The sequence below is a fragment of the Schistocerca serialis genome, chromosome 2 (assembly GCF_023864345.2).
Source record: "Schistocerca serialis cubense isolate TAMUIC-IGC-003099 chromosome 2, iqSchSeri2.2, whole genome shotgun sequence".
Taxonomy (NCBI): Eukaryota; Metazoa; Arthropoda; class Insecta; order Orthoptera; family Acrididae; genus Schistocerca; species Schistocerca serialis.
In genome coordinates this window covers 1,046,402,830-1,046,430,807 of record NC_064639.1, presented here as the reverse complement: position 1 = coordinate 1,046,430,807, position 27,978 = coordinate 1,046,402,830, and the positions used below count along the sequence as shown (strand labels likewise).

The following is a 27,978-nucleotide window of genomic DNA, read 5'->3' as shown; positions in this document are numbered from 1 at the left end:
TTTACGATTGCGCAGTTGCGCTGAACACAGTGCACGTTCGCTATAGTCGACATAATCGTCTTGAGAGATCCAGCAGCTGTATAGATATTTAAGATAATTCTCATTTATTCTTCCCGCTCAGCTGCACATTTTTAGTTAGATTGCCTGTTTCGATCACTCTGAATTATCTTCAGATCTAAGTAGCAGCGTCAGCAACCCGTCTTGTCTACTCAGAATCAAAGTACTCTGAAATGTGGTTCTGAGTAGACGAGACGGGTTGCTGACGCTGCTACTTAGATCTGAAGATAATCATGAGTGATCGAAACACGTAATCTAATTAAAAATGTGCAACTGAGAAGGAACAATAAATGGAAATTACCCTAAATACACTGCATACTGTGTGTGAAATCTTATGGGACTTAATCGCTAAGGTCATCAGTCCCTAAGCTTACACACTACGTAATCTAAATTATCCTAAGGACAAACACACGCACCCATGCCCGAGTGAGGACTCGAACCTCCGCCGGGACCAGCCACACAGTCCATGACTGCAGCGCCCTAGACCGCTCGGCCAATCCCGCGCGGCTACACTGCATACTGTTGTTTGCAAATTGTAGTTGCCTAGATTGGCTACGCTGTAAAAGCTGTCAGCACTGACGGAGACCATTCAACTTTTATCGCAACATCTGCAGCCATGGGCCTCCGTGCCGTGACACATCCTAGAGTGGACAATTAATACCATGCAGATTGTAATGATTACTACACTCATGCTCATAAACTAAGTATAATTGCAGATTGTGGTGCCACACAACGTGGCACTACACAAAACTGGCACTAATAGCGTAGGCACATAGGGAACACACACGACCCAGATCTGTAAGTCCACGGTGTTGGTGATAAGTTGAGAAAACCGTCCCGAAACACATGTGTTACAAAACGCCACTGTTTACTGCGCATGTACCCCGACATCAATATGGGATATGATCACCATGCACACGTACACAGGCCGCACAACGGGTTGGCATACTCTGGATCAGGTAGTCGAGCAGCTGCTGGGGTAAAGCCTCCCTTTCTTGCACCAGCGCCTGTCGGAGCTCCTGAAGTGTCGTAGGGGTTCGAAGACGTGCAGCGATACGTCGACCGAGAGCATCCCAGACGTGCTCGATGGAGTTTAGGTCTGGAGAACAGGCAAGCGACTCCATTCGCCTGATATCTTCTGTTTCAAGGTACTCCTCCACGATGGCAGTTCGGTGGGGCCGTGCGTTATCATCCATCACGAGGAAGGTAGAACCAACTGCACCTCCGAAAAGGCGGACATACTGGTGCAAAATGACGTCCCGATACACCTGACCTGTTACAGTTCCTCTGTTAAAGACATGCAGAGGTGTACGTGCACCAATCATAATCCCACTCCACACCATCAAACCACGATCTCGATACAGGTCCCTTTCAAGGACATTAAGGGGTTGGTATCTGGTTCCTGGTTCACTCCAGATGAAAACCCGGCGAGAATCACTGTACAGACTATACCTGGACTTGTCCGTGAACATAACCTGGGACCACTGTTCCACTGACCATGTACTGTGTACTTGACACCAGGCTTTACGGGCTCTCCTGTGACCAGGAATCAGAGGAACGCACCTTGCAGGTCTCTGGGCGAATAAATCATGTCTGTTCAGTCGCCTGTAGACTGTTCCAGTGGCTGCGTTGAGGTCCCGCGCAAGGCTACCTGCAGTACTCCGTGGCCGTCTGCGGGCACTGATGGTGAGATATCGGTCTTCTTGTGGTGTTGTACACTGTGGACGTCCCATACTGTAGCGCCTGGATACATTTCCTGTCTGCTGGAATCGTTGCCATAATCGTGATATCACACTTTGTGGCACACGGAGGGCCCGTGCTACGACCTGCTGTGTTTGACCAGCCTCCAGTCGCCCTAGTACTCTAACCCTCGTAATGTCATCAATATGTGTTCTTTGAGCCATTTTCAACACACAGTCACCATTGGCACGTCTGAAAATGTCTGCACACTTACTCGCTGCACCAACACACTTCTGCGTATGTGGACTGCTGCCAACGCCACCGTGCGTCGACCGCAGGTCAAATGCACTGCATGGTCATACCCCGAGGTGATTTAAACCCGCAAACCGCCCACCAGAGCGTTGTGTCACCATGTATCAGCATAATCCTTAATTTATGAGCATGAGTGTATGTTGTTGTTGTGGTCTTCTGTCCTGAGACTGGTTTGAATCAGCTCTCCATGCTACTCTATCCTGTGCAAGCTTCTTCATCTGCCAGTACCTACTGCAACCTACAGCCTTCTGAATCTGCTTGTGTATTCATCTCTTGGTCTCCCTCTATGATTTTTACCCTCCACGCTGTCCTCCAATACTAAATCGGTGATCCCTTGATGCCTCAGAACATGTCCTACCAACCGATCCCTTCTTCTAGTCAAGTTTTGTCACAAACATCTCTTATCCCCAATCTTATTCAATACCTCCTCATTAGTTATGTGATCTGCCCATCTAATCTTCAGCATTCTTCTGTAGCACCACATTTCGAAAGCTAATAGTTTGTTCTTGTCCAAACTATTTATCGTCCATGTTTCACTTCCATACATGGCTACACTCCATACAAATACTTTCAGAAACGGTTTCCTGACACTTAAATCTATACTCGATGTTAACAAATTTCTCTTCTTCAGAATCGCTTTCCTTGCCATTGCCAGTCTACATGTTACATCCTCTCTACTTCGATCATCATTAGTTATTTTGCTCCCCAAATGCCAAAATTCCTTTACTACTTTAAGTGTCTCATTTCCTAAATTAATTCCCTCAGCATCACCCGACTTAATTCGACTACATTCCATTGTCCTCGTTTTGCTTTTGTTGATGTTCATCTTATATCCTCCTTTCAACAGACTATCCATTCCGTTGAACTGCTCTTCTAAGTCCTTTTGCTGTCTCTGACAGAATTACAATGTCATCGGCGAACCTCAAAGTTTTTATTTCTTTTCCATGGATTTTAATACCTACTCCGAACTTTTCGTTTGTTTCCTTTACTGCTTGCTCAATATACAGATTGAATAGCATCGGGGAGAGGCTACAACCCTGTCTCACTCCCTTCTCAACCACTGCTTCCCTTTCATGTCCCTCGACTCTTATAACTGCCATCTGGTTTCCGTACAAATTGTAAATAGCCTTTCGCTCCCTGTATTTGACCCCTGCCACCTTCAGAATTTGAAAGAGAGTACTCCAGTCAACATTGTCAAAAGCTTTCTGTAAGTCTACAAATGCTAGAAATGTAGGTTTGCCTTCCTTAAGTCGTAGGGCAGTATTGCCTCATGTGTTCCAACATTTCTACGGAATCCAAACTGATCTTCCCCGAGGTCAGCTTCTACCAGTTTTTCCATTCGTCTGTAAAGAATTCGCGTTAGTATTTTGCAGCCGTGACTTATTAAACTGACAGTTCGGTAATTTTCACATCTGTCAACAACTGCTTTCTTTGGGACTGAAATTATTATGTTCTTCTTGAAGTCTGAGGGTATTTCGCCTGTCTCATACATCTTCCTCACCAGATGGTAGAGTTTTGTCAGGAGTGGCTCTCCCAAGGCCGTCAGTAGTTCTAATGGAATGTTGTCTACTCCCGGGGCCTTGTTTCGATTCAGGTCTTTCAGTGCTCTGTCAAACTCTTCACGCAGTATGATATCTCCCATTTCATCTTCACCTACGGCCTCTTCCATTTCCATAATATTGTCCTGAGTGTATATTACTTTTATTTTCGTTTCCAGTAGAAAATTGGCAAAATGAACACCCAAGCAACGCCCGGTTTGTCAGCTAGTAGATAAATAAAATCGTGAGTGTATGGAGAAGGTAAGGAGAATGAGCTGCTCACCTGGAGGCCGCCGGCCGCGGTCCAGTCGGACGTCTCCGACTCGGTGTACGGTGGTGAGTCGGCGCACCCAGCCGTCGTCGCCGCGGAAGAAGCCGCGTAGCGTGCCCACCCCCAGCGAGCGCGAGAACGTCCGCTCCAGCGGAGGGATCCTCACCTGCCGGACAGCCGCCACCTCGTTACGTCACGCCTACTCTCCTGCCTAAACAGTACTAGAGTACAGCGACTTTACAATGCCATGAGACAGCAATATGCAAACACAGATGGCGTTACTATCGCGTGCACTGATATGGCTGCGTAAGCAGAAGAAACTAACGATCAAAGTCCGAAAACAATTTATTGGACTGTTCCATTAACCAAAAGAAATTCTCCAAGTATAACACCAACACAAAACAGTGATCCGTCTTCGAATCACAACTAGATACAAGAATAAGATAGAAAGCAACTGAAATAATTTCCTACTAGTCTTCGCCAGAGACTTTTCCGATATACCAAGCCTAATCCAGAGATCAGCGAGAAGATCCAAGCCGGGCTGCCGGGGCGGCAGCTATCCAAGTCTGCTGGCGGTGAGATGTGCAGACGCAGACGCACATGACAGTGGTTTGGACCCTGTGCTGGGAGTGAAGTCTTAGCGCCTCTGGGGCGCTTCTCTTTCTTGCATGGTGTGGTGGTGTGGAGATGACATGGTGGTTATGGTTTTTGATTTGACTTTTGTGCTGTGTTTTTTTTTTAATAAAGTTGAAAGAATAGTCAGAGGGATAGTAGAAGAGACAGGAAAACGAACGGCCCAATTGACTGGCCGGCGTGGTATTTAAATGAAAGCTGACAGGCCAGTCGAAGAGACAGTAGGAGTGTGAGGAAATTGAACAGCCCATTGGCTAGCCGGCAATTACAGCTACAAGACAGATTAAAGGAGAGGAGCAGGGACAGTAGGAGTTAAATGAAAGCGAAAGGCCATTATCCTGGCCTCTTCTTCGTGGCGGCGTCGGTGATGGCGGTGGCAGACAATCTTGAGGCGTTGGAGTGGGAGGGGGGAAAGAGAAAGAAGTCAGAGAGTGACAGATGGAGAAGTGAAAGAGGATCGGCCTGTCCGGATTAGGCCAACGTTGGGGGATGCGGGGGGTGGTGTGTCCGGGGGGGGGGGGGGGGGCTGAATGGCATGACGTGGTGTGGAGATGGGTCGATGATGTGAGAAAGAGTAATTGATACGAAATGAGGTGGCTAGTGAATGTGGAGTCATGGGGGGCGGAAGAGAAGGTCAGGCCATCGAGTGGTGGCCAGACGGTGGACACGGGTGCCCAGGGAAAGGGTTAAAGGATTGGGAGAGTGGCGGGTTTGCAGGTAAAAGGAAGTGGCAGCGGAGAGGATGCGGGATTGAAGGAGAGGCACCTCGGCCAGGATGTGGAGTTCTTGGGTAGGGAAGTCGAAGGGGAGGCGGAGGGCACGCCGGAGAGCCCGGTTCTGAACAGTTTGGAGTCGGTGGAGGTGGGTGGGGGCAGCATTGCCCCACACCACCGTCACATATTCAAGGATAGGACGAACAAGGGGGGTGTACAGTCTGACAGCAAGGTGTGTAGGGAGTGAAGATGTGGGATTGATGAGGGGGTAGAGCTGGCATAGTCGCCCTATCGTCTTTCGACGCATGTCATCGATGTGGGGGCGCCAGGTGAGGCGCTGGTCCAGGGTAACGCCCAAGTACTTTGCAGTACGACTAAGAGTCCAAGGGACTGGGGTACCGAGGACCAACACCTGCGGGAGCCGAGTAGGAATATGGCGTCGGCAGATGATGCGGTCGATTTGCGGCCGAGCGCCGGCCTTTATAGCGCTTCGGCGGATGAGTACCTCGGAACTATTTTCCATCACGTGGTTTGACGTGTGAAAATAGTTCCGGGATCTGCAACGACCTCTTCCTTATGTTTATGTGGGCCGGTAGTGGCCCCTGGTGACCGCTGGTGTCTTTGCTGTGTTGTTGTTGTTGTCGTTGTTGCTGTGGCCGTTCATCAATATTGCCTGTCGGTTATGTAGTGCTTCGGTGTGCCCGCGACGCGGGCAACGCGCGGCTACAGGCTGTCAGTTTGGTTGCTGATACTCTAGGCGCCGTGATGTCTGGTGGAGAAGGCCACAGCATACACGAAGTATAGAAGGGCAGTCCGTTGGTGGAGCTGTCGCTTGTACCCAGCTGATTCATGTGAAAAGCTGTCCGATGTGATTACAGCCACACGACGGGAATTAAGACTTTGAACGTGAACGTGGAATCGTCCGTGAACATAACTGTAGGAATCAGCATGGGTTTCGAAAAAGACGATCGTGTGAAACCCAGCTCACGCTATTCGTCCACGAGACTCAGAGGGCCATAGACACGGGTTCACAGGTAGATGCCGTGTTTCTTGACTTCCTCAAGGCGTTCGATACAGTTCCCCACAGTCGTTTAATGAACAAAGCAAGAGCATATGGACTATCAGACCAATTGTGTGATTGGATTGAAGAGTTCCTAGATAACAGAGCGCAGCATATCATTCTCAACGGAGAGAAGTCTTCCGAAGTAAGAGTGATTTCAGGTGTGCCGCAGGGGAGTGTCGTAGGACCTTGTGGATAACATCGGAAGTTCACTGAGGCTTTTTGCGGATGATGCTGTGGTATATCGAGAGGTTGTAAGAATGGGAAATTGTACTGAAATGCAGGAGGATCTGCAGCGAATTGGCGCATGGTGCAGGGAATGGCAATTGAATCTCAATGTAGACAAGTGTAATGTGCTGCGAATACATAGAAAGAAAGATCCCTTATCATTTAGCTACAATATAGCAGGTCAGCAACTGGAAGCAGTTAATTCCATAAATTGTCTGGGAGTAGGCATTAGGAGTGATTTAAAATGGAATGACCATATAATATTAATCGTCAGTAAAGCAGATGCCAGACTGAGATTCATTGGAAGAATCCTAAGGAAATGCAATCCGAAAACAAAGGAAGTAGGTTACAGTAGACTTGTTCGCCCACTGCTTGAATACTGCTCACCAGTGTGGGATCCGTACCAGATAGTGTTCATAGAAGAGATAGAGAAGATCCAACGGAGAGCAGGGCGCTTCGTTACAGGATCATTTAGTAATCGCCAAAGTGTTACACTCAGTATCTCGGTACGGGCTTTTGTTGAAGTTTCGAGAACATACCTTCACCGAGGTGTCAAGCAGTATATTGCTCCCTCCTACGCATATCTCGCGAAGAGACCATGAGAATAATATCAGAGGTGGCTTGCGGAGTATGGATGTAGATGGTAGTTCTTGCCAGACGCATGGGACATTCCATTTCGGAAATCGTTAGGGAATTAAGTATTCCGAGATCCACAGAACCAAGAATGTGCCGAGAATACCAAATTTCAGACATTACCTCTCAGCACGAACACCACACTGACCGACGACCTTCACTTAACGGCCGAGAGCAGCGGCGTTTGTGTAGAGTTGTCGGTGCTAACAGACAAGCACCACTGCGTGAAATAACCGCAGAAATCAATGTAGGACGTACGACAACCGTATGCATTAGGACCGTGCGGTGAAATCTGGCGCTAACGGGCTATGGCAGCAGACGCTCGACGCGCCTGCACGGCATCGCCTGCAGCGCCTGTCCTGGGCTCGTGACCGTGTCGGTTGGACCCTAGATGAACGGAAAACCGCCGGCCGCTGTGAGCGAGCGGTTCTAGGCGCTTCAGTCCGGAACTGCGCTGCTGCTACGGTCGCAGGTTGGAATCCTGCCTCGGACATGGATGTGTGTGATGTCCTTAGGTTAGTTAGGTTTAAGTAGTTCTAAGTCTAGGGGACTGATGACCTCAGATGTTAAGCCCCATAGTGCTTAGGGCCATTTGAGCCATTTTGAATTTGAACGGAAAACCTTGGTGTTGACAGATTAGACTCGATTTTACTTGCTAAGAGCTGACGGTAGGGTCTGAGTGTGGCAGAGACACTACGAAGCCATTGGTCCAAGTTGTCAACAAGGCAAGACACTGCGCAAGCTGTTGGTGGCTCCATAATGGTTTGGCGTGTGTTTACGTGGAATGGACTGTGTCGTGTAGTCCAACTGAACCGATAGTTGGCTGGAAATGGTTATGTTCGGCTACTTGGAGACCATCTGCAGCCAGTCATGGACTTTATGTTCCCAAACAACTATGGAATGGTCACTGGGCCGTAATTTTTCGCGATTAGTTTGAAGAACAATTTGAGTGGATTATATGGCCACCCAGATCGACTGACATGACTCCCATCGAAAATTTATGGGACGTATTCGAGAGGTCAGTTCGTGCACAAACTCATGCACCAGCAAAACTTTCGCAGTTATGGACAACTATAGACGCAGAATGGCTCAGTATTTCTGTAACGGACTCCCAACGACTTGTTGTGTCTACGGCACGTCGGGTTGTTGCACTACGCCTGTCAAAAAGAGGTCCGACACGATATTTGGAGGTATCCCATGACTTTTCTCACCGCGGTGTATAGAGGCAGTGTCACGTCTGCGGATACCAAGGCTCGAGCGAGTGTGAGCCAATACCTTTAACTTCACTTGGGCGAAAACGGACGGTGGGATCCCTGGCAACAGAGCAATCGACTGCTTAACCAATGGACCTGCAATGACAGGGCCTACCACCTGAACTGCAATCCCAGTTTCAGAATGGCAACGTGAACTAAACAGAGGCATAATAACAAACAGTCAATGGGAATGGGAGGAAACAACAAGACACAAAAGTCAAGAAACAGGTATTAACTCACCCATTGGCTCCCTATTCCACAAAATCCCGAACACTTTCAACATCTAGGCACATCGCCTCTGCAATATCCGATTAAAATTTCACCACGGGTATTTCTGTAAACGTTTTAACAAGCTGCAAATTGTCTTGTATCCAGATTAGATTAGATTAGTTTTTTGTTCCATAGATCCGTGCTGAGGAGATCCTCGTGGATGTGGAACATGTCATTTTTTTTTTAAAGCTGAAATAACAATACTAATAGTATGAGTGCAAGCAATGCATCATTTGTTTCTATTAAAAAATTCGTCAATGGTGTAGAAGGAGTTGGCCACTAGTAAGTCTTTCAGGCTCCTTTTAAATTGATCTTTATTTGTAACTAAATTTTTTAGGTTTCCTGGCAAATTATTGAAGATGAGTGTTCCTGCGTAGTGGACCTCTTTTTGAACTAAAGTAAGTGCTTTTAAGTCCTTGTGCAGATCATTTTTGTTCCTGGTATTGTATGTATGAACTGAGCTGTTTGTTGGAAAAAGAGATACGGGAATGACAGCCAGGTCTTACGAGTTAATAACAGGGGAAGGCTTCACGAGGCAGGCAGGCAGTATTGAGCACTAGAGCACGACCACAGGGTTACATAGAATGTCAAATGCTTCAAGTCACATAAAAGAAGGAAATGTCTTCAGCTGGTGACGCCATAAAGACGCCAACTGCGCTTGAAAAGCCACACTGTTAACTGTAAATATCATTTCAGAGAGGGTGTAAGAGAGGAATAAGGGGCAGAGCCTCTGGAAGAGCCACATATACGTCAAGAAGAGCCTATAGCAGGTTCATGACGCGAATTTACAACAGACGACTCCCTCCATCCACTCATTTTCTGAAAAGCAGTTCACAATTAGAACCAATGAGATGGCGAGGACTCTTCATCGTTAAGTCAAGTAATGGACTGGCGGTGGCGAAGGCAAAATCGATTTAAATTCAGATGCATATGCTCCGAAGGCAGGATAGATAGGACAGGCAGGCCCTAGTGGAACTGGGGAGAGAGCAGTACTGGCAGAAACAGCCCTAGTTAGTAGCCAAGCAGGACTGAGCAGAATTATCTTCGGAACAGCGGATGAAGCTCTGTCTGGATAGCAGAGGACTCCTGCGTGTCTTGTGTGTGCATACAGTTAAAACGGACAGGTTCTTTTAACAGATGGAACGTGCTTAGTTACCGCCACCGTCTTTCGTGGATACAGTTCATTTAGATCAAATGTATACTAGGTTGAGGCTATTTTCTAAATAAAATCATAAGTTGTAAAACACTCATAGTGTTCGTCATTCAGTACTAATTCCAATCCTTACCTTTTGCAATAAGGTAATTTTAAAAACATTGTCAGGTCAAGACTCCCTCTCACTTAGACCAACCGACTGTTTCTCCTTCTCCTCAAACCCTGTCACCATATTCCAACTACGGCGTTTGGGAGGCGACAGAAGAAAGTTTAACTGGTGCCTGGTGTCGGGTAGAAAAACAAAACATTAAATAGGGTGTACTAAGGTTTCTGTAATGATTGTGGCATATAGCAGAAAGATCTCGCAGCTTTCAGCCAGATAGAAATTCACAGTACGACAACAGAGTGTGACTTGGAGTCATAGCAGGATACAGGGCAATGTAGGGCGACGACAGAGCAAAGTTCCGATAGCCGCCACGGGCGATGCCATCCACGGGCGAGCCGCAAGGAGCAGAGCAGCGCATCCAGGGATATCAGACCAAGTGTCGAACTTCTGCAGGTCCTCCTGGATTTCGCTACGATTTTCTAATGTTGTGACTTCTCTACATATAACAGCATCATCCACAAACAGACTCTAGGCAACTAGGTCAACTACTTACACTACTGCCCATTAAAATTGCTACACCACGAAGATGACGTGCTACAGACGTGAAATTTAACCGGCAGGAAGAAGATGCTGTGATATGCAAATGTTTAGCTTTTCAGAGCATTCATACAAGGTTGGCGCCCGGTGGCGACACCTACAACGTGCTGACATGAGGAAAGTTTCCAACCAATTTCTCATACACAAACAGCAGTTGACCGGCGTTGCCTGGTGAAACGTTTTTGTGATGCCTCGTGTAAGTAGGAGAAATGCGTACCATCACGTTTCCGACTTTGATAAAGGTCGGATTGTAGCCTATCGCGATTGCGGTTTATCGTATCGCGACATTGCTGCTCGCGTTGGTCGAGATCAAATGACTGTTAGCAGAATATGGAATCGGTGGGTTCAGGAGGGTAATACGGAACGCCGTGGTGGATCCCAAAGGCCTCGTATCACTAGCAGTCGAGATGACAGGCATCTTATCCACATGGCTGTAACGGATCGTGCAGCTACGTCTCGATCCCAGAGTCAACAGATGGGGACTTTTGCAAGACAACAACCATCTGCACGAACAGTTCGACGACGTTTGCAGCAGCATGGGTTATCAGCTCGGAGACTATGGCTGCGGTTACCCTTGACGCTGCATCACAGACGGGAGCGCCTGCGATGGTATACTCAACGACGAACCTGGGTGCACGAATGGCAAAACGTCATTTTTTCCGATGAATCCAGGTTCTGTTTACAGCATCATGATGGTCGCATCCGTGTTTGGCGACATCACGGTCAACGCACATTGAAAGTGTATATTCGTCATCGCCATACTGGCGTATCACCCGGCGTGACGGTATGGGGTGCCATTGGTTACACGTCTCGGTCACCTCTTGTTCGCATTGACGGCACTTTGAACAGTGGACGTTACATTTCAGACATGTTATGACCCGTGGGTCTACCCTTCATTCGATCCCTGCGAAACCCTACATTTCAGCAGGATAATGCACGAACGCATGTTGCAGGTCCTATACGGGCCTTTTTGGATACACAAAATGTTCGACTGCTGCCGTGGCCAGCACATTCTCCAGATCTCTCACCAATTGAAAACGTCTGGTCAATGGTGGCCGAGCAACTGGCTCGTCACAATACGCCAGTCACTACTGTTGATGAACTGTGTTATCGCTTTGAAGCTGCATGGGCAGCTGTACCTGTACACACCATCCAAGCTCTGTTTGACTCAATGCCTAGCCGCAACAAGGCCGTTATTACCGCCAGAGGTGGTTGTTCTGGGTACTGATTTCTCAGGATCTATGCACCCAAACTGCGTGAAAACGTAATCACATGCGAGTTCTAGTATAATATATTTGTCCAATGAATAACTGTTTATCATCTGAATTTCTTCTTGGTGTAGCAATTTTAATGGCCAGTAGTATACTTATATTGTGAACAGTAACGATCATCTGACGCTCCCTTGGTACAGGCCCGTAGTTACTTTTACATTAAAAATTTTTGTGTTCTATTTGAAAGTATGTCTTCAATTTAATCACTAAGCTGGTCTGATATTCCGTGCGATCGCATTTTGTTCGTTAGGTGAGGATGCGGGATTTCATCAAACACCTCCAGAAGTCAAGGACGAAGGCATAAATCTGGTCTCCAGTATCTACTGCCTTCGGAGTCTCGTGTACGGACCGAACGATCCGTGCTTCATACGATCGCTGTTTTCGGAGCCCATGTTGATTCAAATAGAGGAGATTTTTAGCCTCCAGAAATGTCATAATACAGAAGCATAAAACATCTTCCAAAATTGTACAACTGACCGACGTAGTTTTGCGCCTCTGTTCGACGACCCTTCTTGAGAGTGGGAATAACCCACGTATTTTTCCAATCATTTGGATCTCTTCGTTACTGCACTGACTTACGACAGACTGCAGTTAGAAGCGGAGCAAATTATTTCTCACTTTCTGTGTAGAATCATAAGTGTATCTCAATAGCTCCATCGCGTTTATTCTGTTGAGCAATTATAGTTCATTTTCTATACCAGGAAACCAAACGCAAATGTGTGTAATTATAGCCCAGCTATGATGGGCTACGTCTCTTGAGGTAGAGCTATTTACTTGTTCAGTACCGGCAGGCACCGTCCATTGTACAAAAAGACATATCATGTCTGGGAACCGACAAAGACAATCTATGGTGCGTTTTTTTGAAATCTTGTAACAAATTACAGGGGTGGAATAAAATCAGCGATAAACTGGGAGGAGATAAGAACTTCAAGCAAACACTAACTGCTTCCACTATTGGCGGAATAAGCTGTTACATCTGATCAGTGGCACAAAAACAGACGAAAACTGGTGGTCATAAACGTAAGTAATTGTGGTCGTGTTGGCTCTCGCTTTGTATCATCATCGCATAAGATAGTCACAACTACTATGCAAGTTTTGGGAACGCTGCCACGTATAAGCGTACGGATCACACTGCAGTTAGTAGACGATTATTAAGTGTATTGGTAATGTATCCACAAAAGGAACGAACATGTGTCTTGTGGACAGAAATGTTTAGGAGGAGAGGTGTGGCTGGCAGATGAGCTCGTAAACGAAAAAGTTTCTTTGCTCTTGGCTTAACCATCCATAGCTGGGAGAAGAGTTGAGTAATGGCTTCCTAGTGGCTGACATCATCACGTTTCCTCAGATCAGTCTTATTCCACTAGAGCGGACCAGTAGGCCTTGATGTTTCACACAATGCCGTAGGTCTATCGCTCCTTGCACATTGTTCACAACTGATTCAGACGTCATTTCGCTGTCCTCAAAGAGGAAAGTTACTGTTCACTGTCCCATCAGCGATCTTGGTTATTAACAAGCGAAGTGCTTACTCATTGGACTATTGCACGGGAGGAAATTTTCTGTGTGCTTATTAGTGAGACTATGCTGTCAATGGCCTGAGTTAATGTATTAAAATACTGAAAACACAAATCAGATTGACCGAACGGTTAATTAACAAGCTTCCTCCAGAATGATAATTCAGTGCATTAATCACTGTTGCGCGTCTCTGACCCTACACTTGATATGACAGTGTCTCTATCATGCTACATCCTTGATTAAAAGTGGGTTGAAGGGTGAAAGAACCATTATGAATGGTCATAAAAAGTACAGAATCAATCTCGGTCGTTACTGAAGTGATATACCAGGTGCTTACAAGTAAGCTACGTACATCGCAGGACGTTGGAACATCGTAGGTACGTTCATTAGTCGGAGCGTTCGAGGAGTATGCTGAAAAAATAATAGTTCCACTTTCTGCCACCCAGTGAAAATATGACGCTGTAAGCAATCAGAATAAGAAATGTTTCTTGTTTTGAAGTCAGTATGTTGTTTGTCACATGTCCATGTGTGTTGATTTCTTTCGTGAAGTGACTGTTGGTGTAAAACGTTGTAAAGGTTGACGTTCTGTATACGAAACGCAATGGCTATTGAGAAGGAAGCCCGTGCACTGTTGATAAAGTTGTTTTATTATAACGGCAGGAATATCAGCGGTGCATTGCTTGAATATCTCCGACAGACCGAGCGATGTGGCGCAGTGGCTAGCACACTGGACTCGCATTCGGGAGGACGACGGTTCAATCCCGCGTCCGGCCATCCTGATTTAGGTTTTCCGTGATTTCCCTAAGTCGCTCCAGGCAAATGCCGGGATGTCTCCTTTCAAAGGGCACGGCCGACTTCCTTCCCCGTCCTTCCCTAATCCTATGAGACCGATGACCTCGCTGTCTGGTCTCCTTCCCCAAACAACCGAAACCCAATCTCCGACAGAAACAGTTGCAAAGAAACCAATTGTCAATAAATGGGCTAAACAATATGATCAAGAAAACTGAAGAAACGCGTGAATTAGGTGGTGGAGCAGGGAGATGGAGGCCGCCCATTACCACGTCAGTTACTGACGAAACTGCTGTAGCTATAGCCTACCATGCAGCAGATTTCTCAAATTCCGTAGTCAGTGCTCGAGCTGTGTAACGGGAATTGTCTCTCCTCTGGACAACAATTAAAGAATTTTTTGCGGCGCGTTTTACACTAGTGTCCCTACAAGATTCAGATTGTGCACGACATGAGGTCCCAACTTTGCCGTTCGTTTTTTGGCACGCGTGGAAATGGATACATGTGGGCGGGATATATTCTTTGGACAAACGAGGCACATTTTGCACTGCACGATGTCGTGAATGCACAGAACTGTCGCATATGGGTTTCCACTGCGCCACATGTTCGGGCCTCTTAGATGTACAATGATATCTGCACTTTATAATGACCTCCTTGTGCAATATGTGATTCCAGCTTTGCAAGAACGCAACTGTGCCGACACCACTATTTTCATGCAAGATGGGGCGACACCACATGTTGCTTACCAATAGAAAAATTTGCTTCGAGAAATCTCTAGGCAATTTCAAGAAGTGTGTCCTTCCAGATCCCCTGATATAAATCCAGTAGATTTTTGGTTGTGAGGGGTCTCTGAAAGATGGTATCTGTCAGTGGTGTATTCGGGCTCTTCCTGATCTGAAGGATAGCATACGACAACGTATTACTCTCATTGCATCAGATATGCTGCGAGCAACTGTCGACAGTGCTCTGTTATGAATGCAGCATGTTGCTGAGTCGGGAGATCATACTGAACACATTGCTGTAACTTGTGACTACCTCCTAATAAACGTGCCAGAACCATCGCTATCGTATGTTTCATCGTTCCTCCCCGTTTCCTGCAGCCACACCACATTCCGACTGCTTACAGCGCCATTTTTTCACCTGATGGCACTTAGTAGAACTGTTATCTCTTTCGCCACAACCCACCGACTAATGAACGTACCTGAGATGTTTTCGCGTCCTGCGACGTATATAGCCCGCAGTGCAGCACTCGCAACACCGTCTGTTTGATTATAACCGCCGCCGGAGTGGCCGTGCGGTTCTAGGCGCTCCAGTCTGGAACCGCGTGACCGCTACGGTCGCAGGTTCGAATCCTGCCTCGGGCATGGATGTGTGTGATGTCCTTAGGTTAGTTAGGTTTAAGTAGTTCTAAGTTCTAGGGGACTGATGACTACAGCAGTTAAGTCCCATAGTGCTCAGAGCCATTTTTTTGCTCAGAGCCATTTGAACCATTTTTTTTTAAATATTATAACCACCGGTATCAGCATGCTGATGTTTTCTCGTCCTGTTTACACTCCAGACATATCCTTCAGAAATATGATGACTAAACATCTCTTCAAGTACAATGTCAACGAAACTCTGTTACATTACATTGCGCAGTTAGTACAGCCTGAAACAGTTGCGTATGGCAATGCGGAAATAAAACATGGAAATGTATTTGTTACTAAGTAAGCTCAACACTACGATACTTCGCAAAATTCTTGAGAATACAACGCCCAAACTCGTTGTTCGATGGAAAAAGAATACTAAATGTCAACAAATTGTGTGTCAACATACGCTGATAGTCTCTAAGAACAGAGACAGTTTTAGCTGAGGAAGTTATAATTCGTGCGTATTTGGGAAAAATGGATGATGTCAAAACAGTAGAACAGGTTTTCCAGAAATCTCACTTAGTCAAGGAGTTTTCTTTGTTACGTGGAACTGGTATCCATTCGTTGAAAATGGAGATACCTGAAGCGTTAAAATGTTTTTCGCCAGAGATGAAAGTCACCTCCGGAGCCGAGTACAGTAGCACACTGCATTATACGACGTAGATGCACCCAGCTAAAACTTCGGGGTTGAAGAAATTTTCATCATTGTTGGATGCTGGCATTGTTTCCAACTCTCATTGGCTGAGTATGGGACTGAGTTTGACTTAGGTGACGAGGAACGTCGATTAGACCTAAAGGGAATTCATGTACGCATTATTTAGATTTAACTTCGAGCAAATAGACAGCATTGCAGTATTCAGTCCACTGCGTGTTCGTGGAAGTCTATCACGTTACTTGTTCTGAATCCAGGCAATGTTTATGCACTATTGTCCATGGGACTGCTGAATTAGCCAAGTGCCCCAGGTGCTGTTTAGCAGATACGTAACACAGAGGATGCCAACACGCTGATTACTCCAGATGTGTTTTGTAATTGGTATAAATGAATAGGTCATGCAGGGAGATCCTGTATCACATGCATGCAGTTCAGTAAGTGACCGCCCCGATAGCTGAGTGGTCAGCGTGACGGATTGCCGTCCTACGGGACCGGGTTTAATTCCCGGAAGGGTCGGAGATTTTCTCCGCTCACGGACTGGGTGTTATGTGGTCTTCCTCGTAATTTCATCCCCATCCGGGGCGCAGGTCGCCCAATGTGGCGTCGAATGTAATAAGCGGCCGGACCTGCCCCGCAAGGGGCCTCCCGGCTTATGACGCCAAACGGCTCATTTCAGTTTCCAGTACAGTAAGTAAAAAAAAGATGCTTGTTCTATTTATCTCTCACATTTACGCAGTACTGCAAAGGGAACTGTAGTGTAACACAGCTTTCGGCAGTCGTACTGCAAAAATTGGCACTTGCTTCCTCATGAAATGGAATAGTTTGGTGTGATACATAACAGTGATGACGTCACGCCTAGTACTGGACAGCAGAGTGGCAATCTCTTGCAATATTCAGAAAGTTGGCTCATTTGATCGTGGCCAGATTCGGGTAACAGCAAAGTACTATAATCACCAAACTGTTGTTGAATTGGTGACAGACCACAGCCGCAGGCCGCAGTGCCCGAGCGGTTCTAGGCGCTTCAGTCTGGAACCGCGCTATCGCTACGGTCGCAGGTTCGAATCCTGCCCCGATCATGGATGTGTGTGATGTCCTTAGGTTACTTAGGTTTAAGTAGTAAGTTCTAGGGGACTGACGACCTCAAATGTTAAGTCCCATAGTGCTCAGAGCCAATTGAACCATTTTTGAACCACAGCCTGACTGGTCACTGACAAGGTAACAACAACTTGTGAGCTACTATTCTATTCACAGTTCTTTCCTTGGTGTGGGGTAATATCACTTCTGATAACTGCATGTTGTAAGTCAAAGAGATTACCATAAACCATCTGTCTTCGGATAGGCGCAAACAACTGTAGGTCTATATCACCGACGTCAATCCGTGGTAGACTTATGGAGCATGTTTTAAGCTCAGGCAGTGTGACGAATTCAGAGAACATAACCCGCCTTTATAAAACTCAATATCGATTCCGTAACAGCTTGTGAAACACAGCTGTCTTTGTTCGTCCATGGAATGCAGAACTTTCTAGACAGTTAGTTACGCGTTCCACAGATCATTTGAACGATTCTTTTATCGAACTGTAGTGGAACGAGCCAGTTTACTGGATATGTACGCATAATTAGTGTTGACATTAATGAACACACTATTATTTTATTCCTAGCCATTCAATTACACTTAACAACAATTTTTTTGTTTACTGGCTGCCTGTTTTTAAGTAGAAATTCGTCAGTGAAATAGGAGTTGTACAGGAGAAGTGAAAAAGACAACTTCATTGATAAAGTGTCCTTGAATTCCGGAAGGCATTCGACAGAATTTCGCACTGTTGTTTACTTACTTACTTACTTTCGCTTACACCATAGTCCCGCAGCGATCGCAGGGTCGGCGTGGTTACAACGGATTTGGCAAGGTTAGTTTTTAGGGGTGGCCGGATACCCTTCCTGCCGCCACCACGTACCCCCCAGGGATGGAATCAGTGTACCCCAGCTGTCTGCGCCTAGTGTAAATCGTGAAATAGTGCGAATGTGTTTCAAATGTCTGCGACGCGTGTAACTGAGGCGGAACATGGGGACCAGCCCGGTATTAAACTAGCGGGATGTGGAAAACCGCCGAAAAACCACACTGGCCCTCGTCGTTAATCCGCCGGGCGGAATCCGGGGCCGGCGCGCCTACCCGAGTCCAGGAAGCAGCGCGTTAACGCTCTCGGCTACCCTGGTGGGTCAATGTCGCACTGTTGCTTAATGAACAATATGGGCTTACTGAGTACCGGACCAGATTTGTGACTGGATTCATCACTTTCTAGCAGACACAACAAGCTTTTCTTAGCGAGACGAATGTAAAAGTAATTTCGGATGTACCCCAACGATGTGTGAGAGGGTCGTTACTATTTACAACATACACGGTGGTTCTTATTAACGTTAAAAACCTTCGAAACGACGTAGATGCCGCTCAGACAAGTAATTTAATATAGAACACAAGGGGCCGCAAATGTCGGGGAATACTCCAGAAGCGGATAACAGATGTTGTACATGTGACGTCACCAAATGACGTACCTCACTGCACGTGCAGCGGTTGGGCTTGTCGATACCAGCCCCGCCGGTAGGGGGCAGTGTTACAAGTCGCTCCGCTAGGATACTCTGTTTTCGTTCTTATATTATCCGATGTGATACGTTGTGCTCGCTGTAGTGGTAATACAAGACTGCCATGAATCGCTTTACATTCACGTAAACTGAGTAGCCTAGAGCAGCGATGTGTAGCACTGTCACCTACCAGTGAGAGTACGATCGAGCGGCCCATTGCATTCATCTCCAAGACTCAACGATAGCCAGATTGAGAAAGAGACATTCGCCATTATCTTCAGCCTCAAAAACATTGATGATTACATATATGATAGGAAATTCACATTGCTGACAGACCATAAGCTGTTGTTAGCCCTTTTCATGGCTTCAGCATCCATCTCCATCAAGACTACTCGCCGCCTACAGCGATGGGCACTATTTTTATCAGCTTATAATTATGACATCCAATTCCATTCTTCGGCACACCATGCTAATGCTGATCTTCTGTCCCAGTTACCTATAGGTTTGCACCCGGAATTTGAGGAGGACCTAGAAGTATATTTCTACTGAAGCAACGAGGCAGAAGCAGCAGTAGTCAGCCTCCCACTGGACACGACGCTGGTGGCCAACCATTCCACAGACGACCAAGTCACCAGGGGACCCCATCGTTTGATTCAGCCGAGATGGCCCCTCGATCAAAGACACATCAAGAACCCGTAAATCCAGGTATACTGGCACAGGAAACATGAATTATCAACCCTTCATGGCGTGCTACTCTTACAGGGTGAGATCTAAAGCGCCGGTGTGGTTAGTCCTACGTCACTACAGCAATTCGTGCTGGCCCTAGTCCATAGAGGGGGGGAGGGGGGGGGGGGAGTGGGCAAGGGGGTGGTGGTGGCAGAAGGGCACTAGGGGATGTTCTAGTGTAATATATTTGTCCAATGAATACCCGTTTATCATCTGCATTTCTTCTTGATGTAGCAATTTTAAAGGCCAGTAGTGTAATAATGAAACACACAACAGGAAGCGAGAAAAGTGGCTCTGAGCACTATGGGACTTAACTTCTGAGGTCATCAGTCCTCTAGAACTTAGAACTAATTGAACCTAACTAACCTAAGGACACCACACACATCTATGGCCGAGGCAGGATTCGAACCTGCGACCGTAGTGGTCACGCGGTTCCAGACTGTAGTGCCTAGAACCGCTCGGCCACCATGGCTGGCAATGATAAAAAATCGAGAAATTAAGCAGTGAGCCTATAAAAGAATTTCGTGTTGTATAAGCAAAATATGAAGAGTAATACGAATTATAAAATGTGAATGGCAGTGAGAACAAGATTAGTAAAATATAAACAACAATAAAATGGTCATTAGCAAAATAGTAATCGAATGTGGAGGTCTTAAGATAAATGAATAAAAAGAAATAGCAAAAACTAAGGAAATGAGGAGTGGGAGAACAGAGAGTGTAGGGAAAATAGGAGGGGAAGAAGGGAGGGGGATAAGGGATTATACGAGTATGTTGTAAATTTGGGGGGGGGGGGAGGGGGGCGAAGATGGGACGGGGAAACAATAGGAAACCGCTAGAACTGAAAAAAAAAATAAAAAAACCAGTTTGGAGGGCAAACGTAAGGGAACACGAAAACACAGTGAAAGAGGTGTGGAGAGGGGGGAGGGGGGGGGGGGGGGGGGAAGCGGTGCAAGTGCGCGAGAGATGCGAAAAACAAACATAGAATAAATCTGAAACTAAATCGAGTAAACTTTGGCAAAACTGACTTCATGGTATCATAGTAGATTTAGATTTTACTGACCAGATGACCTACGAAGTTTCGTTACTTTGAGCTCCTCCAAGAGGGTCAATTTGAAATTGGAATCTGATGATGTGCTAAGAGTGCGAAACGCTTGATTAATCAATAAATATTGCAGCAGAGACTGTCTTTTATTTGGAATTACCCAACACGTTTTCGCGAAAATTTCATCTTCTTTCTTCCAAGGATTCCCACTTAAATTCCATGAGCATATCTGTTACACTGTTGTGTTGGTTATACTGACCTGTCAGGATTCTAGCAGCGCGGTTTTTAATTTTTTCTGTGTCCACTATCACGTCTGCTTGATAAGGACTCAAAACACTGGACCACTATTCTAGAAGCAGTGCACCGTCCCAGAGTCCTTCCTCAATTCTAAGCGTTCCATTCACCTTCCGTAATAATGATTTTGGCGATCTTCCCATTTCACATCAGTTTTAGTGTGATCCCCCTAAATACTGATGTTATAGTGGAAGTTTAGGGAAAGTACACCTTCCCTAGTGGATGTACACTACCACTAAAATGATCAGTGAGAGCTTACCATAAGCTGAAAAAAAAATCCCCTAGTGATGGTGTAACATTGCTGCTCCCGGGTTATTAACAATGCTACCACGCATCAGCATGAGTGTAACTGTTGTCAGCTCGTTATCGTTATGTTATACAGCAGTGCAGTTGTGGTTGACAACAGTGTAGTTACGGTTTACAGTAGTGCACCAGTGAAGCTAAGATTGAACCAGTGTTCTACGAACGTCTTAGAGAGGAACAGGGAAATCTCAGTTATAATTCTGTCTTCATGAACAGAGAAAAGTACGAGTCACTTATCAGCAAGGCTAAATCACTAAAATGTGGACGAAAGAGGGACGGCAACGACTACAAGTTTTTGAAGAGATGTGAAGTGCTGGAAGTGAATGGAGTAACCAAATTAATACAACCTGTAACGGAAAAAGGTAAGATTAAATACTATGTTTATGATGAAGAACTGTATGATATTCTGCATGACGCCCATGTAATGACTGGCCACGGTGGACGTGACCGAATGATGAAAAGCTTGAAGTCAAAGATCTGTAATATAACGTACAGAGATGTCAAAATTTATCTTAATTTGTGTGAGCAAAAAAGTCAGAAAGAAGGAATAGTAGTGAGCCAATGCTGTTCAAGGGGCTTCATTACAGACGTCAAGTTGATCTCATCGACTTCCAATCGCAATCAGATGGAGTTTACAAATTCGTAATGGTTTATCAGGACCACCTCATTTAATTCGTTGTTCTCAGGCCACTGAAGTCCGAACCAGCTGAAGAGGTATGCGATAATATTATTGACATTTTTATGTTGTTAGGCGCTGCCTCAGTATTACAGTCTGACAGTGGTAGAGAGTTCGTTAGCAAAATAATGAGCAGGTTAACTGAACTATGGCTCAATTTTAATATTGCTCATGGTAAACCTAGACACAGTCAGAGCCAAGGCAGCGTAGAGCGACCAAATCAAGACATAGAAAATATGCTAACTATATGGATGCAGGAGCACAACACCGCGGTGTGTAGCCGTGCATTAAGATTTGTGCAGCTAATGAAGAATAGCGCTGTACATTTTGGAATTAAAAGATCTCCATACGAAGCGATGTTTGGCTGCCCTCCTATACGTGGTTTGTCTTCAACAAGTTTGCCTCCTGAAGCATTGATGGGCATTCATTCCGAGGATGACCCTGAAAGTATAATTACTCAAGTGATAGTTAGCAGTGAGATAGGGACTGAACCGTTAAAGGATAATGAACACAGTAAATCTCCATTGCAAGAGGATAACATACCAATAGGAACAGAGGTTGAGAACAGAGAAAAGAAAGTATTCCTGATACAATAATGTGTAAGTAGGCTGTTTAGGTTTTTTTATTGGTAACGCCACCTCTGTATGAAAACCACTGGCTGTGCTGTGGGCAGTCTGTGTCTGCTTTGCATTGTTGTAATACTCGCCATTGTAGTGTTAGGCAGCTGGCTGTGGACAGCGCGTAGCGTTGCGCAGTTGGAGGTGAGCCGCCAGCAGTGGTGGATGTGGAGAGAGAGATGGCGGAGTATTAAAAATTGGTCATGAACTGCTATATTTCTATATGATGATATCAAGGTAAATACATTGTTTGTTCTCTATTAATATCTTTCATTTGCTAACTATCCCTATCAGTAGTTAGTGCCTTCCATAGTTTGAATCTTTTATTTAGCTGGCAGTAGTGGCGCTCGCTGTATTGCAGTAGCTAGAGCAGCGAAGATTTTTGTGTGGTAAGTGATTTGTGAAAGGTATAGTTTAATGTTAGTCAGGGCCATTCTTTTGCAGGGAATTTTGAAAGTCAGATTGCGTTGCGCTAACAAAATATTGTGTGTCAGTTTAAGCACAGTCATCTATAATTGTTCAAAGGGGACGTTTCAAATGATTACTGCCAGACTGATTTAGGCGAGTCAACTCGTGCTATCAAAAAACACAGAACTGAAGCGTACAAGTGCTTAGAAGAAAAAGCGCAAGGAATGTGGCAGTGTTCAGATTGTTGCTTTACAACAGTGGGAAAGGGCTGTTCTGTGAAAGTTCCAGTTCCAGACTTCGACAAGGAAAGAGGAGATGCTAGGTCGATCTTGGCTGTAGTCCTCGAGACAACGGCTGATGGCTTCTATCGGATCTGAACGAGAGCTGGTGTGCTAAGCCAGCTATACGCACGGTAATAAATTGTTTGTTTTTAAATGATTATGGGAGGGACGATACGATATGCAGCAGCGGCTACAACTTCAACATTTTGTTTCATGTCCCAGTTCAGTACTTGTCCTCTACGAATAATCTCAAAGGAAGAAGTTCCAGCAGAGAAAACTGTTGCCCTGGGGACAGTTGTGACGTCTCAGCCAATGGGAAGCGGCTAGGGACTCTTCAAATGCAACTGGCAGCAAAAATTTCAGACTCTGAGATGCTTTTGCACAAAGAAAAATGTATTGTGCAGATCAAAGTGCCATGGTGCACTTCCTCGCTGCAATACATGAATGTTATATAATATGACTATGTTTTCAAACTACAGGTGATAAATGCAACTTTCGAAGAACGATTGTTTAGATATTACAGCCATAGTTCACATTTCTTACCTCTTGGCATTGAAGGTACACCTTCACTAGGTATAGTGAACTATCCCTAGTCAATCTGTATTGTTTGACAGAACTGAAATCAGTAATCCACTTTGACTAAATGGGCCAGTGAAGGTGCACTATCATCAGTGATGGTATACTTTCCCTGAAATTTCCACTTCCACTGTAACACTGATATTATGTGTTCATCTAACCCTGGTCTGACCGACACCGCCTCGTATGTTGTCGAGAAGAATGGACCTGCTCTGACCGATTTCCGTTGTAGTTCAAAATGGTTCAAATGGCTCTGAGCACTATGGGACTTAACTTCTGAGGTCATCAGTCCCCTAGAACTTAGAACTACTTAAACCTAACTAACCTAAGGACATCACACACATCCATGCTCGGGACAGGATTCGAACCTGCGACCGTAGCGGTCGCGCGGTTCCAGACTGAAGCGCCTAGAACCGCTCGGTCACTCCGGCCGGCTCCGTTGTAGTGGGCTACTGTGTAACAGTCGTAGTTTAGGAAATCATCCTTCGAAACTATTCATGCCACACAGTTTCTGCCACACGACAGTTGGGAATCTTCATAGCCCCTCAAATGTAGGAAATTTTTCAACCGTACTTGCAGTTGTAAGTAGGCTGTTTATGTTTTCTCTATGTAAGTAGGCTGTTTATGTTTTCTTATTGGCAATGTTACGTAGCGCTCAATATGAAAATCACTGGCTGTGCTGTGTGCAGTCTGTGGCTGCTTTGCATTGTTGTAATACTCGCCATAGTAGTGTTAGGCAGCTGGCTGTGAACAGCGCGTAGCGTTGGGCAGTTGGAGGTGAGCCGCCAGCAGTGGTGGATGTGGGGAGTGAGATGGTGGAGATTTGAAATTTGTCATGAACTGCTATATTTATATATGATGATATCAAGGTAAATACATTGTTTGTTCTCTATTAATATCTTTCATTTGCTAACTATCCCTATCAGTAGTTAGTGCCTTCCATAGCTTGAATCTTTTATTTAGCTGGCAGTAGTGGCGCTCGCTGTATTGCAGTAGCTTGAGCAGTGAAGATTTTTGTGAGGTAAGTGATTTGTGAAAGGTATAGTTTAATGTTAGTCAGGGCCATTCTTTTGTAGGGAATTTTGAAAGTCAGATTGCGTTGCGCTAACAAAATATTGTGTGTCAGTTTAAGCACAGTCATATATAAATTGTTCAAAGGGGACGTTTCATATGTCGACCCTTAGCCAAGGATACCTCACTGGAATCTTCTGATTTTTTGTTGTAGTTTGTGTAATTAGTGTAGATTTTGTTTATTGCTAGCGCGTAATTGTAGAGAAAATCTCCTTTGTAGTTGCAGACTTTCATTGTTGTACAGTAAAACAGTTGTGGCATGCATGTAGATTTGCACCAAGTATTTCGCAGCTGCAATTAACTAGATATATTTTTTTCAGTGCTATGTTAATGTGTTCTCTTATTTTTGATCTTCAAATTGTGTTTTTCTGTGTTGTCGTGTGAAATACTGTGACAATAATGGCGTGTGAAAAACGTAATACTAGGCTCCAAAGTAAACTGAGAAATGACAGTGAAAATGAAAACAGTGTGTTAGCGCCGCAGAGTAATGAATTAACTAATGTTCAAAGTAGTAATTTGGTAATTGCGCATAGGGAAATGGAGCGGGCGGCAAACAATGGTGTAGACAGTGAAACAGGTAGTGAACAGGGAAGCGTTATCGATCGATTGGTCGGCAACAGTTCGCCTCAGGAATCGGGAATGACAGAACACAATATCGCAAATACTGTAGATTCAGGTTTTGGGTCATCACCGTTTTCTCAAATAAGTCAAGACACATTTTCTGCTTGTCAAAATGTGAATGTTGCCGGTGCAAATGCACTGCCGAAAAGCGTAGAGAAACAGATTCCAGACACTAATACATTATTATTGCAATTAATGCAACAAATGGAACAAAATCAGAGACAAATGGGACAAAATCTTAAAAAGTTAGACACAGTGGAACAAAATCTTAAAAAGTTAGACACAATGGAACAACACCAGAGACAAACACAGCAACAGTTAGACGCAATGGAACAAAATCTTCACACCACGCTTAAACAAACACGTGAAGATTTAACTACTGAGTTACATAACATTGAATCGAAATGTCAAAAAGTCTGTAATGACGTAAAAACACAAATTTGTGAGCATTTTCAACCTATTTTTTCGCGGCATGAAAATGCATTACAGAATCACGAAGCAGCCATAAAAGAACTGCAAATCATTGTTCATGAAAATCATGAGACCTTGTGGGCTAAAATTGACTCAATTGCATCTACCGATTCGGTTACGCAACTTGCAAAACTCAGGAAAACTTTAAGGACACAGTAGATATTCTGAAACTTGGTTCAGAAAAACACACTGAAGAAATAAGTACACTATCGGAGAAAGTAGCCGAACTTTCGGATCAGGTCACTAACTTATCTACAAAGGTAGATGATGATCTGAATGACACAAGACCCGTAGCCTTCACTGACACAGAAGAGTATGAACAAATCAGAAAATTCAAACAAAATCAGAATCAAATTAATACACAACACCAAAGAGAAATCCGGGAAGTACAAGATCAGCTGACACAGGTAATACAAGAATTACGTATTTCAGAGGACACTCGCGCTCCAACACGGGAAGAGGGACTTAGAAACACGGAAAAGCCGCAAAATAATAACACAGGGCATTTCGGAAGTTATGAAAGAAATTGGCAATGTGCACCGAATTTTGAGATGGAACGGCCGACACGACCTAACAATGACCGATATGCGACTCGCCGACATGACGATTTTGACTATAAGCTGTTCATTACTACACGTAAATTCAAAACATTTAAGAATTCTGGCAACGACATTCATCCACAAGCATGGCTCCATCAATTCTCTCATTGTTTTCCTCCCAACTGGTCATTAGAGCACAGATTAGAATTTATGTGTGGCTACTTGGAGAATGAACCAGCTGTAAGAATGCGATCGGTAATTCACGATTGCCACAGTGAAGGAGAGTTTTACCATGCCTTCCTCTCAGCATATTGGTCTCAAGCCACACAAGATCGCGTAAAACATGGCATCATAATGATGAAACATTTCGAACAATCTGAATTCTCCAGTCTTGTGAAATATTTTGAAGACATGTTGCACAAGAATCAATATCTTTCAAACCCATACAGCCCCTCAGAACTCATCCGCATTTGCTTACTCAAATTGCCTGAACATTTACGACATATTATTTTAGCAGGACGTTGCAAAGATGACATTGAAGCATTTCAGGGTCTGTTACAAGAATTGGAAATTGACACTGACAATCGGGGAACGCGGAAACAGGAGCACAACAATTACAGGTCACATCTGTCACAATTCCACGATGAAAGAAGTAATAACTGGACACGACAAGGCTATTCTCACAACACATATCGTGACCAAAACAGACACCACCCGTATGACAACCGTTGGCAGAGTAGTAATAATTACAGGGAAAGATCACCTCTCCGTGGTAATGACTATCACAGAGACAATCAGAGAAACAGACAATATGAGAACCAAAACAATTATTATCAAGGGAGACAGAATAACTTTAGACGCAACGGTCCAGCGCGCAGTTACGATTCAGGGAGAAATTCTCCACCACTTAACCGACAAGAAAGAAACTACAGGAACTATCGACATGACGACAGACGATGTGATCGTAACGACAGACCTGAATTGCATCAGAACTGGCGGGATTTAAACAGGGCAGGGCCCTCTCGTCACGGTGAATTTGTAGAAGTTAGGTCTCCAAATCCCAATAACGACGCTCGCCAACAAAGAGACAATAGGCAATGACTCACAACGCTGGCAGCCACAAAACGTTCTTATGACACTAACGACGCAGCTGCCGTAGCTAGTAATTACGTAAAAATGGAAGACATTAGGGACATCTTACTCCAAGAACACGACGTAAAACATAACAACATTGCATATCCTGTGATTCACATTACAGTAAATGACGTAAAATTTACGGCAGTACTTGACTCTGGCAGTCCCATTTCAGTAATCAGTGAAACAGCCTTTAGCAAATGCAACAAATCGAACGATTGCCCCACATTTCCGTTACGTAAGATTAAATTACAAGGTGCAATCTTTGGAAAAAATGTAGATGTACGCCAACAAACCAACTTAGAATTCTTTTGTCAAAGCCACAGCTTCTCTATGAACTTTCTTATTGTTCCATTATTGCCGACGGCAATTATACTGGGAGTAGACTTTTTGAATGAATACAAAGCAATCTTAAACTTTCACGATGCTGAAATAACTTTAGAAAAAGAAGGTAAGTCAGTAGCTTTGAAATTTGAAGATTGGCTCTCAAACCATGACGAAGAAATTAATC

General features: G+C 44.9%; 1 protein-coding gene across 1 annotated transcript in view; it reads right to left on the bottom strand.

Moving 5' to 3' along the window:
* LOC126458480 (uncharacterized) overlaps nt 1-27,978 on the bottom strand; it is a 141,966-nt gene that overhangs the window by 21,263 nt on the left and 92,725 nt on the right. Inside the window, exon 3 of the mRNA XM_050095573.1 lies at nt 3,871-4,024. Within this exon, the coding sequence (XP_049951530.1) occupies nt 3,871-4,024 (154 nt within the window). The remainder of the gene's footprint in view (nt 1-3,870; nt 4,025-27,978) is intronic.